Source organism: Cyclopterus lumpus, chromosome 21 (genome assembly GCF_009769545.1).
Source record: "Cyclopterus lumpus isolate fCycLum1 chromosome 21, fCycLum1.pri, whole genome shotgun sequence".
Lineage (NCBI taxonomy): Eukaryota > Metazoa > Chordata > Actinopteri > Perciformes > Cyclopteridae > Cyclopterus > Cyclopterus lumpus.
The window spans coordinates 20,464,444-20,478,941 of record NC_046986.1 but is presented as its reverse complement, the minus strand read 5'-3'; the positions used below and the strand labels follow the sequence as shown (position 1 = coordinate 20,478,941).

At 44.0% G+C, this 14,498-nt stretch overlaps 1 protein-coding gene across 1 annotated transcript in view; it reads right to left on the bottom strand.

Moving 5' to 3' along the window:
* Positions 1 to 1,143: 1,143 nt before the first annotated feature.
* tmem163a (transmembrane protein 163a) overlaps positions 1,144 to 14,498 on the bottom strand; it is a 55,501-nt gene continuing 42,146 nt past the window's right edge. Inside the window, exons 3-8 of the mRNA XM_034561494.1 lie at positions 11,270 to 11,313; positions 10,367 to 10,458; positions 8,866 to 8,962; positions 4,606 to 4,717; positions 3,128 to 3,269; positions 1,144 to 2,647 (exon numbers count right to left, since the gene is read on the bottom strand). Coding sequence (XP_034417385.1) covers positions 2,587 to 2,647; positions 3,128 to 3,269; positions 4,606 to 4,717; positions 8,866 to 8,962; positions 10,367 to 10,458; positions 11,270 to 11,313 — 548 coding nt within the window. The 3' untranslated portion in view covers positions 1,144 to 2,586. The remainder of the gene's footprint in view (positions 2,648 to 3,127; positions 3,270 to 4,605; positions 4,718 to 8,865; positions 8,963 to 10,366; positions 10,459 to 11,269; positions 11,314 to 14,498) is intronic.

Genomic DNA, 14,498 nt, shown 5'->3' with positions numbered 1-14,498 from the left:
TCAATACCATTTTGTATAAGATCAATCCATGAATTGATCTTGTTTTTTTACTCCAAGAGGATGACTCCATTTCAATGAATCCACCACGACTCATCGACGTTTAATGAAATCTGACGTGTTTGCTTTGAAAATGTTCCGGCTGATTGCATGTCTGAGCTTTTAACACCCACTGAAGGTCAGTAAAACCACGGGGGATTTGTGCCACCGGGTTCCAACGTGTAAAACCATAATTAGCTTGTCAATCAGTTCTTCTTTTGACACCTTCTCATAAGTGATAGAGGAGCCTTGGACGGTGCAGCGCTGTCAGAGCACGCCTACATCCAGTCTGAGGTTTTCACTTACAGTGCAAACATATACAGTAAGACTTCATCATTTCACCAATATTCTACAGTACTATGTAAAACAACATTTACAGTATAAGCGCTATAGAGTAAATATATATATTTTTAACCATATGCAACATTGATCATCCTGCACTGCAACTATATGCTGCCTACTCCAAAGAAAAAGCCTGTTATGTCGACCATACAAAGTACTACGACTATATTTGTGACTTTTTGCTACTGATGCACCCGGAGAGTGTAATAAACATTTGTACAGACTGTGTGGTTGGTATTTACATTCAGTTGGTTGCACACACTGATGGATGATGACGATGGTAACATGCAGAACGAATGATTAATAAGCAGGGAAGCAGACAGAAGCCGACCACCTTTCTGTAAATGATATGCAATGGGAATGATGGATATTCCCACTGGCTGCTTTATCTTTGTCGTTGTGCTTTGTTTCTTAGGTTTTTACACTTTTTGTCATCCAACTTTCCACAGGAACTTTGCAGTCAACACAAGAGAATACAAAAAAGAAGAATAAAACATGAATAAAATAATATCAACCCAGCATTAAATATCCAAACTGGATTCAGTACAAAACTCCATAGAGACAATTATGATATTATGATTATAGCAAACGGTACCAGAGACTTTCCTGCAGAGTTAAGTTATTTTACATCTTGTGTTACAACAAACAAAATACCATATATAAATATTCCATCCATCCATCCATCCATTATCACCCGCTTATCCGGGGTCGGGTCGCGGTGGCAGCAGGTTCAGCAGGCCGACCCAGGCCTCCCTCTCACCCGCAGCACTTTCCAGCTCATTCTGGGGATCCCGAGGCGTTCCAAGGCCAGCCGGGAGATATAATCCCTCCAGCGTGTCCTCGGTCTTCCCCGGGGCCTCCTACCATAAATATTGAGACGTTTTATTCCACCTTACCCTTAACAACCTGGATTTTATTACTGTTTTTCAGTTGTTAGAAGAGCTGCTGAATGCATCTCAGTAATTAACTCACCCATTTATGTATGTGTGAAGAAACAAATCAAAAGATACGCACAATATATGGCGATGAAAGTCAGATACAGCAGACAAAACACAGCAAAATCCCTTAAATCAATTCCTAGTTATTAACAACCCACTGTGCTGAACTGTCGTCAACAAACACCGGCGGGTGAAGGAAAGTCGGCTAATTTGTGCTCGGACACATTACCCACAGTGCAGTGGGCTACGCATTGTGTATATACGACTTGTGCACTTTAGCTTTACAGCCTTCCTATGGCAAATGTTTGTCCATAACGTCTCCTGTGCTCTTTACAGCCGCGTGTGTGCTTTTAGTCGACGGGTTTCTAGATGAAGGCTGTCTCTGCTCCTCTCTCAGCGACCAAATTAGGATGTAAAGCGGCCGCTTCAAAGGAAGGAGGCTGGTGGGCTTTTGACAGGAACCTTCTATCTGATTTAGGAAGGCATCGCCCGTACTTAACAACAACTAGAAACAGAATACAATGTAAATAAATAAACTGAGTGAGGAGCCCTCAGCTCATCTTGGGCGTATATATTTATGTTCTTAATTAAGAGACAATAGGGAGACAAAGAAATCCGCGAAGAGCTCATTATTACGTTTTCTCAAGAAAATCACATGGGGAGCATACCGAGTTTTAGGCCTCATTTAAGTATAATCACCATTTGATCATTTGGGATTTTGCTCCCCATTATTTCCACCATGAGGACAAATGTATACACCGGAGTCTCTCGCAGTGTGGAAAACTGTGCCGACGTGAATAAGTGGCGTCACCACGACGACAGGAGACTCGGCTCTCTTGCTTTTTTTTTCTCATTCTCGTTTTTTTAAATCGAAGCTGCTGGTATCACGAACAAAAAAAAACAAAAAAAGTGAAGAAGAGCAGAAAAGAAAAAGAAAAAGAAAAAAAAATAACTTCAAGTGTTTTCTCTCCAGGATGTGTGTGTGTGGTCTTCAATCGCGTCCTTTTTCCCTCAAAGTCTCTCTGGCATCCGTGTTTGTGCGTGCGTGTCATGTCTGAATGTGTGATTGCTCTATGTACAGTGCACAGCATGTGTGTGTGTGTGTGTGTGTGTGTGTGTGTGTGTGTGTGACGATTCTGTATGGGCTGCGGTGGGATGTGTATCAAAGTGTGTATGAAAGACAGAAAGAAGAGGGCAGGAGGCAGCCAGGTGTGTGTGAGTGTGTGCGCGTGTGTGTGTGTGGACGTGCCCGTCCGGTCAACGCACGCTCTCACTCAAAGCGTTCGTAGTTCCTCGTCTGTCTCACTCGGGGCACCATGTCCTTCAGGAGCCTGCGGGCGCAGAAACGGGGGAAAAAAAAACTCTCATTAGAAAGTGTGCAATAATCTCTTTAGACGATGTCCGGTAAAAAATAATTCTTATGGTATTTAAACAATGCTTCGATTCAATATCTCACATATTCTTCCATCTGCAGCCTCACTTTGTGTCAATGCGGTAAGCAGTAGAAGGAATGTGTTTCCTTTTTTTTTTTTAAAGGCAAAATGCCAACAAATATTGATTGAAGAATATTTTGTAAAAAAAAACAAACATGTTGTGAATTTCAATATCAATCTTTTGTCAATGGACATTCACTTTTGGAGTGAACACCGCTCTGGAGGAATCGGAAATGTTTGGATCTCACAAGTCTTAATCGCTAATCTGTTTTGGCACTCGGCCACACGCACTCGAGTTCACACGTGAGTCGGGCATTAACGGAATATGGATTTAGGAGTTTTCAAAAAGAAATGTAATCGGTTGGTTTTGTCCCTCACTTGATGCCGTAAGCCAAAATGATGAGTCCAATGAGAACTCCCATGGTGCCATCCAGATACCAGACGTCAGTGTGGTGCTTAAAGACTTCGGCGCTGATCAGAATGGAAAATCCCATGATGGAACCGACCAGAGAGTTAAACCCTGAAAAACACAACAAAATTGGACAACATGTCACGTGTGTATTGAATGTTTGAATAATGGACAGCGACATACTTATTTCAGCTCTTTCTTGCTACAGTGCCAGTGCTATTCATCAGTCTAGATTGTTCTGCTGTGTGTTGCTTTGTGTTGCGGATGCCGGCCGTAGAGATGATTTAGACCTGGTTGTGTTTACAGAACATCGTTCCTCCATGAAAACCGACTACCGAAATATCTCTCGGTCAAGCGCAGGCACTTCCCGGAGTTCCTTTGAAACACAAATGGCTATAAATGCTACGTAATTGTTGAATAAAGCTCCTGTATTTACCCTGTATAGCAGATGTTTTTTTTCAATAATTACATTCCTCCTGGTGTGGAAGCCAGTGGGTTAATGTCTCGCCTGCAGTGAGTGGAGAGTCTGGTGGGAAATAAATCCAGTCTGAGAACAGCAACCTCAGGTTTATTGGATTGATGCCCTGCACGTTCAGAGACCTGGGGATAGCGGCGCGTTGTGTGTGTGAGTGTGTGTGTGTGTGTGTGTGTGTGTGTGTGTGTGTGTGTGTGTGTGTGCTGCACTTTTGTACACCTGCTTTGTTTTGTGGCTTTGGTTTTAATACTTTGGAGTCTTTCATTTGGGGTTTGAGCATCCAAACATTTACCCGGTCTTTTGCAATGGGTTCATTATTTGGGAGTTATTTCTGTTTTTTTCCTTCTAATTTATTTGACAGTTATGGCTTTTGTTACTTCTTGCAGCCTCTAAAGGACTATAATGAGAACAAAAGAGTGACGTATTGTTGTACAGTTAATTTAACTACCCAACAGAAAATAAGATAATAAAATTAGCTCCATCTAGATTGGCTAAAACACTGAAATGACTGACAAAAAAAAGGCAACAGTAATAATGGCCCAATAATAATATATAATAATAATAATAATAACAGGGGCCATTTCACTGCATAAGAATTAATTGTACCCTCCATACTATACATACGTTTATGTGATGCTGCTAGTTTTACTTCAGTAAAAGATCCAAATACATCTCATAACTTTCAATCTTTTCTCAATTGTTTTTAGGGCCGTATTTATCGTAACAAATTGCACAAAAGTCAGTTTCGCAACTCTTCAGGTTGAGTTATTTGTCATTAGCAGGGTAGAGACACACCGACACTGACCATCAACACTGAAAGGCTAAAGAAATGACTGACGAGTGGTGGAAAACCAGATCATTTTGCTGGCCATGTGGTGAATCAAATACCTTTTCCTATCGCTGTTCTGGAGCCAGACCTCTTAGACTCATTTATTTTAACTGTGTGTGTGTGTGTGTGTGTGTGTACACTACCATCAGTGATGAGTGCCCGGCTGGTCAGCACTCTTCCCAGCATGAACTTGGCCACAGCCAGCACAGCACATGTGAGTCCGCTCACTATAGCAACGCTGTAGAGGAAGTCATCCTATGGAAGGAAAAGGGTAGAGAACATGTGTATTATAGGTTGTGTGTTTAACACAAAGCCCACAAACACACTGAGTAGACAGCGTCCGTAAGGCAAACACTGAGCCGCGCCAACACTATCAGTCAGACAGAATGACCCACAAAGCCCGCCTCAGCTCACCCATCAATAATAGATTTACAGACTCGACTTGGCACATCAACCCAAGGTCATTCCAATTTAAGTGATGTGAGGGGTTCAGAGTTTGTGAGTGTCAAACTGACTCAGCACAAAACCGCACGCACAATAGCAGGACCGTGACAACTAAAGCACGAAGCGTTTATTTTTCTTTGTATTTTAACTTCCCTCTTTCAATCTCCACTTTGAAAACAGTTCTTATGCAAGTTCTGTTTTTAACCTGAGATCTGTGTCCCTTCCTATATCCTCACATAGCTTCCATCTGTCGAGCTGAACGGTGACGTTGGAGACATGAAATACTGCCATCAGGCCCAATAATAGTATGTATTTATTCAAGGCACTACACGCGCATGGTCCGCCCACACAGGGGCTTTGGCTTAATTTGCCTGATCAGACTTGTTTTTTACTACACCGTTTAATTTGTATTGCTTCGGGAAGTTTGGTGACCTTGTGTAATTCCAGCAACTGTGTGTTCAAAGGGAATGGGCCCTCTTTATTGTTTATGCCGGCTCACTGTCCCACTGTCATGGCTTACTGGATGTAACATTACGAGTGACACTTGTGTGCTTTCCCTACTAAGACAAGTTCACATGCGCAGACGTAATACGTAGATATTCAGGCTGGACTCATGCTCCTTTTGGAGCTACACCTATCCCTATACCCATTCATAGATATCCCTTCTTATGTTATCCACGTCATCGTGAACAAGGAAGTATAGAGAACGCAAAATCCCACACAGGGCCAGTGAAGACAGACTTTTATTTTGAAAGGACCGTGTGCATGTCACGAACGTGAAAGGTCACTCCGAATTCTGAGTAACGTTTCGTAAGTTATCGTAGGGACAGTTGTATGAGGATACGTTGAGATATTCAATAGTTTACTTCGGAGTGTGCCGCTAACTTCTGACACTTATGAGGCCTCGTCATTTGGGGGTCACCGTGACACGAATTCCACATGTGTGTAGAGAGGAGGAATGGCAACTTCCACGGAAGCTATGACACATTGCATTGTGGGATTGTTAAGAGGAAGGGACATTGTTTCGTGGGAACTTTGAGGGCATTAGCTTGTGCATACATTTCACACTAGAATAAAATGGTTGACGGTATACAGTGAACTATATAGTGAACTATAACGTACAACGTAAAGTATATATGCCTGAAATGTATTAAAACAATACATAGTAAAAACGTCTCTGCATGTAATTTGAATAAAACATTTTCTGGTTACGGTAAGAAAAATACCTGAAAGTTATCATCTCTTACATGAGTCATGAAGTTATTTTCAGGAAAGCGTTAAACATGTGGGGGCTGCACAGCTGCGAGGGTTCGTGCTGTATATGTTATTGCATCTTTTCTTCTACACAGGCAATTCATAATTCCGATGATGGTAATGTGTTGCGGAAGACTCACTGAGAGCAAGATCAGAGAAGAAAGGTGTGTAAAAGGTGTGTCTGTGTCTGTATGTGTTGCATCAGTGTGCTTTGCCCTCTCTCCGTCCAGGGAGAGCCAATGTCAGCTCTCTGTTTTTAATCAGAGACACAGACGGCCCGCCGCGTGGGAGCAGCTACCCAGGACGTGATGCGAATCGGGATTCCTGGTTTTCCTCGCCCTCGATGCGATTTCACAGCCACGGGGCAGACATCTTAACACCGTTCGCTCTGTAGTTCTTCTGTAATCCACAACGCTTAACAGGAAGATCTCTCGGATGGAGGAACCAGGTACGGATTTACCTCCTATTTTCATTTTCATTTGTATTCCCTGGAATCTCTGTCTGGCTCTTTCGGTCACACACACACACACACGCACTCACACACACACACGCACGCACACACACGCACACACACACACACACACGCGCTGTACAAACAGATCACCGCAGGTGTGACAAATCACCTCTGACTTCTGTTTGATAGAGACTTCAATGAAAAGCCTGTTTCTGCCACACAGAAGAGAAAAGAAAAAAAAGCCCAAACGTGGATACAAAGACAGGGAGGCCGTATGAATGACGAACAATATGAGTCATGGCATGTTGATAGAGGGGGGCAGACTAGGTGATCTTGCAGGGAGAGGTTGGAGAAAGGGTCTGGGCATAATGATGGAAGGGAAACAATGAAAGAGTGAGTGAGTGGAGGGAGGCAAGAGAGAGAGAGAGAGACTGGATCAATGAGAAGGGAATGATAGGAATCCTTTAAACCCCCACTTCTACAATATTGTGGAAGTATTTCACATACAAGTACAGCTTATTATCTGGTTAATCCAGACAAGAGAGGAGGGAGCACCCTGACAGGCAGAAGATAAGAGTACAGGGAGAAAAAGAATGGGAGCGGGATGGTGGTGAAAAGAGAGACGGGCCGTCAAAGAGAGAAGACGGTAGTAATAGGCTCCTGCTGGTGTCAGGAAGCTCCTCTGAGACCTCACACCCCCCAGTTTCCATCAACATAATGGCAGCGGAGCATCAAACGGATGCCGGCGCTCAACCTGCCTCTGCGTGCAAGACCGCTTATAGCTGTACCGTCTGTACGGGCAAAGGGATTCAAATAATGCTTTGCCTTCTGGGTAAAAAGAACTGGAAAGGACATTTGGTGGATGTGTTACAGCTCTCATTAAAAACAGACACGGTCAGAAATACACATTATTACTGTATAGACCGCAGTGTCAGAACTTACAATACATTCAGCGATAAGGAATATTTGCATTGCAGTAAACCGCAAGCACGTCTTCATTTTTTTAAATGGGTGCCCCCTGTGGAGTTTGGGCCACTTAAGAGTTTGGGCCACTCAGCGGCGCTATGGAGCAATGTTTTTGTAAGCGGGTCGCTCAAACGCTCGCAGGGACACACAGCACCCGGACAAGCATGCATTCGACGTTCCAATGCCAATGAGCAGCTGGTAGTAGTGCGTCAACGTACACGTGGGAAGTCAATGAAGAAAGAGACTGCTAGTCGACGGCGCCACGGACACAAACAATGCAGGTTTGAAAATATTGGTAAAAATCCGCAGTAAATGCTTTTAACGCGTTTATTAGGCCTTGAGTGTGTAGACAATGCATTTTCATGTCTTTACAGGAAAACTGCTTAGGGTAAACTGCGCCCTACAGGATTTTTGTTAAAGGGCACAATAGGCTCAAATTTGACCTCAGCTCAAAGTATTTTTTTGAGATCTGCTGCTGGGCTCAATAACAAAATCAAGAAGTGCATTTTAGAGCTTTGAACTGAGGAGGCTCGGGGTGGACGACTTCTTTGGAGTGTATACATCTCTGGAAAAGGACAGACGGCGAAGGTCGAATCATTTACAAACCCAAAACAGGAAGGTTTCAAAGCACAGGCCTGGAAAAACAGATGCGATGGGTCGCTCACCAAACAGCGTGATAACGGAAGGGTTGGGCCGTGCCCCGGCAACAGAAAGGAGAGACTATATCAGGGGATCTTATTCATAGTTTTAACACCTCCAGAGGGAGAGAGAGAGAGAGAGAGAGCGAGAGGGGTGTGGGGGGGGGGGAAGTGTGTGTATGTGTGTGTGTGTGTGTGTATATGTGTGTTTGCGTCGACGAGGGAAAAGTAACAATAGTCAGGTGGAGGGAGAAGAGAACTCTGACGTCAGAGGAGCTACAGCAGAGGGCTATAAAAAGATACCGCGCCCACAACGATGAGTGAGTGTGTCTGTTTGTGTGTGTGTGTTTGTGTGTGTGCGTGTGTGTGTGTTTTGACTGAAATCGAGCGCATATGGAACTCCAGGCTATTGTAGATTTGTCTGTGTGTGTGTGTGTGTGTGTGTGTGTGCGGTATGCATATAATGCACACGTAATGTGTATGCGGGGTGACTCGTGCCCAACACACTCACACGCGGGCGAACGTGTTTGCCACTTTTCTCATGAGCAGGTTGTTTATGTTGTTGGTGGGGGGGATAGCTGTGTCTTAAGTGTATGTGTGTGTGTGTGTGTGTGTGTGTGTGTGTGTGTGTCTGTGTATGGTCTTACCACTTCCGGGGGCACCCTGGTTGTCAGATCATGGATGGCCTTTCCAACGATGCACAGGGAGGAGAGAATGAACACAACCCCCAGCACCACACACGCCCTGCAGACAGAGAGACGGTCAAGTCAGGTCAAGTCAGGTCAAGTTGAACCGAAGCAATAACCTCAAAGAGCCGACTCGAGGTCAGTCACAGTGTTTACTTCTAGCCACTTTCGCTCTTGCGTCTGCAGGAGGTGCGTTTGTCTTTTTTCCTGCTGCAGTGACGTCCCAAGAAAATGTTCACAGCATCCAGACGTGAACTGAGCGACTTGGCAGGGTGGTGGTGAGCCTACTGACGCGTCAATTCCCTTCAATTCCACTTGATGTGGAAGTTAATGCCACGGAGCGACGGGTATAAATTTGCCACATGGCACGGCGGATGATGTCACATCCCCAACTGTCGTGATACCGAGAGGCCTCTTCATGTCTAATTTGAGTGATAATACGTCGAATCTTTAGAAAAAGCTCAGAGTTTGGGAGACGTCAGCAGACTGCTCACCATGTATTTGGGGCGATGTGTCCGCGACCAGAATAAACAAGTTGCCGACTGCAGTCGGAGCGCTTGAGAGGAGGCACTCTGTGATGTTTGTTCAACGTGTTTTTCATACACATGCACATTCAACTGCTCCGGCTGCATCGGAATGAGATATGGTTATTCACCGCCTCTGCATTGCTTGACTTGTTCACAGTCTCACTTCCTGTGACACACAGAGGAACACGGGTGGTGGTCAACTCACACCGGCCTGTGTTCGGGGAGTGAGTTGCAAAAATTGCTTCGATTGAGTTCCAGCTCTGTAATGTGGTAAAGAAATGTGGCACGGTGCGGCATAACAAAATGAACATAGCGACTAGATACCAACGTGGCCTAAATACACTCTCCCAGTATGTGTTTAAATGTGTTTTTTGGATGTTACATATTGGGTCGATAGAACGAAGGGAAGACAAATATATTGCCGTTTACTGTGCTTTTGTACATTCAGGGGTTTGTGTGTGCGTGCGTGTGTGTGTGCGTGTGTGTGTGTGTGTGTGTTAAATGGATGGCGGAGTGGCAGCTCGGCCGTCTATCCTCTGCGACACCTGACAGCCACTCTGATGGACTCAAGCTCAACTTAATGCTACCTTCCACTTCAAATCGCCACTTGCCATTGGTTTGTCTTTACCAGTGAAACCAACCATTAAAAATACAACACAATCCTGAAAATAAATACCCTCTCTGACCGGAAAAACCTAGATTCAATTGTGCAGTTTTTGGGGAAAATAAATCACAATTGCGTGGGCCGCTCGTAGAAAAAAATTAAAATAAATGGAAAGACAGATAGATGGATGAATACTGGAGATGAGTGGAATGAAAACAAAACTCAGGAGCTCTCGTGCTTCACTGCAGGTGGAGAAGAGAAACACAGATTGCATCACACGGCACACATTCGTCCAACAGTAATTGAACTCAGCACGCTGTTTGGTACTCACATGTACTCTCTGTGTGCAGAGTGCACAGCTGCTGCATTGCTGTAGCGCCAGAGGACGATGAAAGACGACAGGACGTCCAGCGTGGCATCGAACTACGGCAGGAACGCAAAGGAAGAGAGGGAGGGGTCAAGTTATGACATGTTAACTTGAACAAACTGTGGTATTGAGGCCCTCGGTACCGGGCACTTCAGACTGTGCATCAACTAAGAAGTCCCGACGGTTTTAAAGATCTAACGGATGCTTTGATATGATGTGAAACATACAACAGCTGCTTTAAAATACACTGCATGACCCAGAGACTGTCGATTTGTTATCAAGGCGATACATATTAGTCAGTAATCCTCTCTCAAAGAACTCTAAGGCAAGTCTTATCTGTCCTTAAGCTCATAGAATATGGCATGAGCATTATCATTTCATGTTTTAGTCACACCTCTAAAAGCTAAACCTTCACAGCCCTCTGCGTTGGGTTAGATCAACTTGTCGTCTTCTTGCTACTTCATTGAAACGGTCCTAGATAGCCGAGCTCTTGATAATTGAAATCCAATCTTTTAATAGAGAGATAGCGAACACTGCAGATTGTGGATCATAAAATTGTAATCACATCATGCTAATCACATTTTCTCTCACTCGCCTCGGGTGTGGAGTCTTTTTTTAATTAATTTTTTTACTAATTACACAATTTTGGGGAAAGCCAGCAGACATGTTTAGCAGTCACAAAAGGCCTTTTGACATTCAACCTGAGCTTCTCTGCGCTGTTACCTTGGAAACCAAGGGACCAATAGCACTTTGGACATGGGATTCATTAATAAACCACAGAGACCAAAGTTATGACTAATTGATCAATGCAAATGGAGGGAGGGGGCATGGGGGCATGGAGGGGGGGGGGGGGGGGGGGGAACTCACGCCAAATCCAAAGGAGGACGAGCTGTGTCTCATGAAGGATACGGCTGTGGAGAGAGAGAGAGAGAGAGAGAGCAGTTAGGACCGATTGATTAGTTTTAATTCCAGTAGTCAGTTTACTACTAATAAAAGTTACCACATGATGCGTCTTTTGCACAGAAAAGTACATTATGCGAAGTGAAAAACAATTACATGATGAAACATTACGGGATAATAAGTGTCCGTTCCTCTATTCCTCCATTATGATGGATAGTACTGAACACAGTACCATCATGTATACTAAACAGGGCATAGATATTGGTGTGCATCTGTCTAATGTGTGATCAGTGTTTTTTTGTTGGTGGATAATTCATATCGCCAGTTCGCCTTACATACCGAGAAAGTAGTGCTCCCATGGTATTCTAAATACAGTTAATAGTCCATAAAAGACGATTGGTGAAGATATCTTGCAGATGAAATACAACGAGTCATTTTCTAATGTACTTCTTACATGGCATTTACACTCTTTTAAATCAGCACGCATTTAATTTGACTACTTGGATGGCGGCAGCAAACCACCCGTTAAACGTACCATTGACGCATCTCACGCTGATGGCAATGTGTTATCAAATGGAGGCACATTAGTTTATATTGTTTCTGGCCAGTATAACCAATATTCATTTGCTGTTTAGCTCTAGTTTGGTCCCCACCGACTTCCTATTTCCGCGGCTAAACGCTCCACTCTGTTAGCCCGTTAGCTGCCAATCGTGTTGCTCTGCTGTTCGGTGCTACAATGAGTTCATCAGAGGGTTTTGTTTTTGTTGAAAGCAAGGTGCGTAAAACCAAAACAATGAGCTAAAAGACATCAAATCCCTCTACAGAGATCAGGGGGAATACACCTTTCACATTTGAACCTTTTGAATGCTCCATTTAAAACGGTCTGGATGGGCAACTGATTCCTGAATAGGAAGGAGGGTGTTGTACATTCATTGCACTTCTTGTCTAGCACACCTGTGCCTCTTTTTTTGTTTTCTTTTTGCCCTTCTGCCTGTCCTTGTGTTTCTCTCTCTTGCGCTTTCTTCCCCTACACCTCCCTGTGTTTCCAGGACAGTCTCGTGGGGACAGCACATTGGCAGTTAAATCACCATGGTAACAGGAGATTTGAGGCCAAGCTGGGACTTGGTTAGAACCACAGAGCTTTCATCTTCCTCCCCTCTCCATTCTTTGTCTTTGTCGCCTCTCCTCTCTTTTTCCCTGAGACTCTCGGATTCTGATTTCCTTTGACGCATATCTCCTTCTGTCCTCCTTCCTTTCCCTTCCTCCCTATCTCGGAGTCTCTTTGAGTGGTGGCCTTTGTCTTTTATTCACTCTCGCTGAAGCTCTCCGCCTCGCAGAAGGCGGGCGACGCTGCATTGCGAAACAAGCGCTCCCAACTTATCCTTTTGTTTGACGCTTACACGTGACCGACAGAGCAGCTTCAATGTGAACATCTGCATTAAAAAGGCACACGCGAGAGAGAGAGAAGAAAGGGGGAAGAAACGCTGGAGAGATGATGACACCAAGGAATTGAATAAAGTGGAGAGGGCCGACCCAGATCGACCCCTGATACCGGGCAGATGTACCGAGACAGGCCAGGTGCGTAACTCATGACTGCCCCGCGCACACACTCACATATGCTGTCCCTCTGTCTCGCTCAGTCTGGGGGGAGACTGTCACCCAGAGTCTCCCCCCCTTACTCTCTCTCTCTCTCTCTCTCTCTCTCTCTCTCTCTCTCTCACACACCTCGCTCCAACAGGCCTTCCGACCCGTCTGGAGAGTCCAAAGACGGAGCAAACACTCTGAGCGGCATAAAATAAAGCCGCTCCTTAGTCGGTCGTAGTGATCAGAGGCTAATAAACGGATCAATTATGTATTTTACAGCGAGACTGTAAAGAATCTCCTCTTCTTAGTGGTTTAATTTCATTGGACTCGTCTCCCCGGAGAAGCATGATAACTTGCGACAGATGTCAGTGAGGCTTAGTTGTAAGGCTGCAACTAACGATTATTTTTTATTGTTGATTAATCTGCCCAATATTTTCTAGATCAATCGATTAATCGATAGGTGACGTCATGAAATTTGAGAAAAAGGTCCAAACACAAAGATATTCAGTTTGATATGAAACCGAGAAAGACTTGTTGTCACGGAGCGGCTGACGAAACAACACTTTCTGACATTTTTGCAGAAGAAATTACTTTAACAATGAATAGGTTATGAAAAAAGTTGGCGGTTATTGTTCTAACCATTGCAGCTGCCGTGCTGTGCAATTGTAACAATTGTAACAAAGGAGCCAGTTATCCGTTCCACGCTCTAAAGCCATGTTTTAATCACATGAAGAATATTATATTATTATAAGACTACAGGCATAGAGACATCATCCTCTCTTCAAAATATCTCTGACACGATTCGAAGATATGTCCCATATGCCGACGCAGGTCACGGGTCCAGAACAAAAGTCCTACAGTGCGACATTTAGGAGGACGAATAATGTGAGGAGCACATTTTAAAAGATATTCTCAAAACCAAATGTGATTTTTCACGATACGTTTCGTGCGGAGCGACCTGTCTGGGTGTCACGTCTCCGAGTGTGCATGTAATGCTGTAATCTCTATTGTGTTCATTGCCTATATGGCATTGCCTCATGTATTATCTGAAATGTTTACTTGTATTGATGTTATGTTTTTACCTTGCTTCTATGTAGAGCACTTTGTAAACCCTGTTTTTAAAGGTGCTATATAAATAAATGTATTATTATTATTATTATTATTATTATTATCTCAGTGACAAATGGACGAAGTCAGGGCTTGACTGTTGAATATTGTGGGTCATCAAGTCTGGCATGTGTGTGTGTGTGTGGATGATGACGTTCCTAAAAGCTGGAAGGATTATTTTCCGGCTCTTAGTGTCCAGCTAAAGATCTGCCTTTGACAAATATAATCCCACCCTGGTGGTTAGTTTTTTATGCAGGTCTTTGGTCGGGGACGTGTTAGTTGTTAAAGGAGTCACACAAGTACTTTCCTTTATTCTAAGGTATAAAATTGACCTTTCTATCTTCAAACTGTCTACACTTATTAATCCAGCGATGTGGTGGGTCGTGCCCTTTATTATAATTGATCTAAACGCCTGTGTGCGTGTGTCCGTGTGTGTGTGTGTGTGTGTGTGTGTGTGTGTGTCCGTCTGTCTACATTCCAAGAGAGCCTCTGAGTTGAGGGCTCA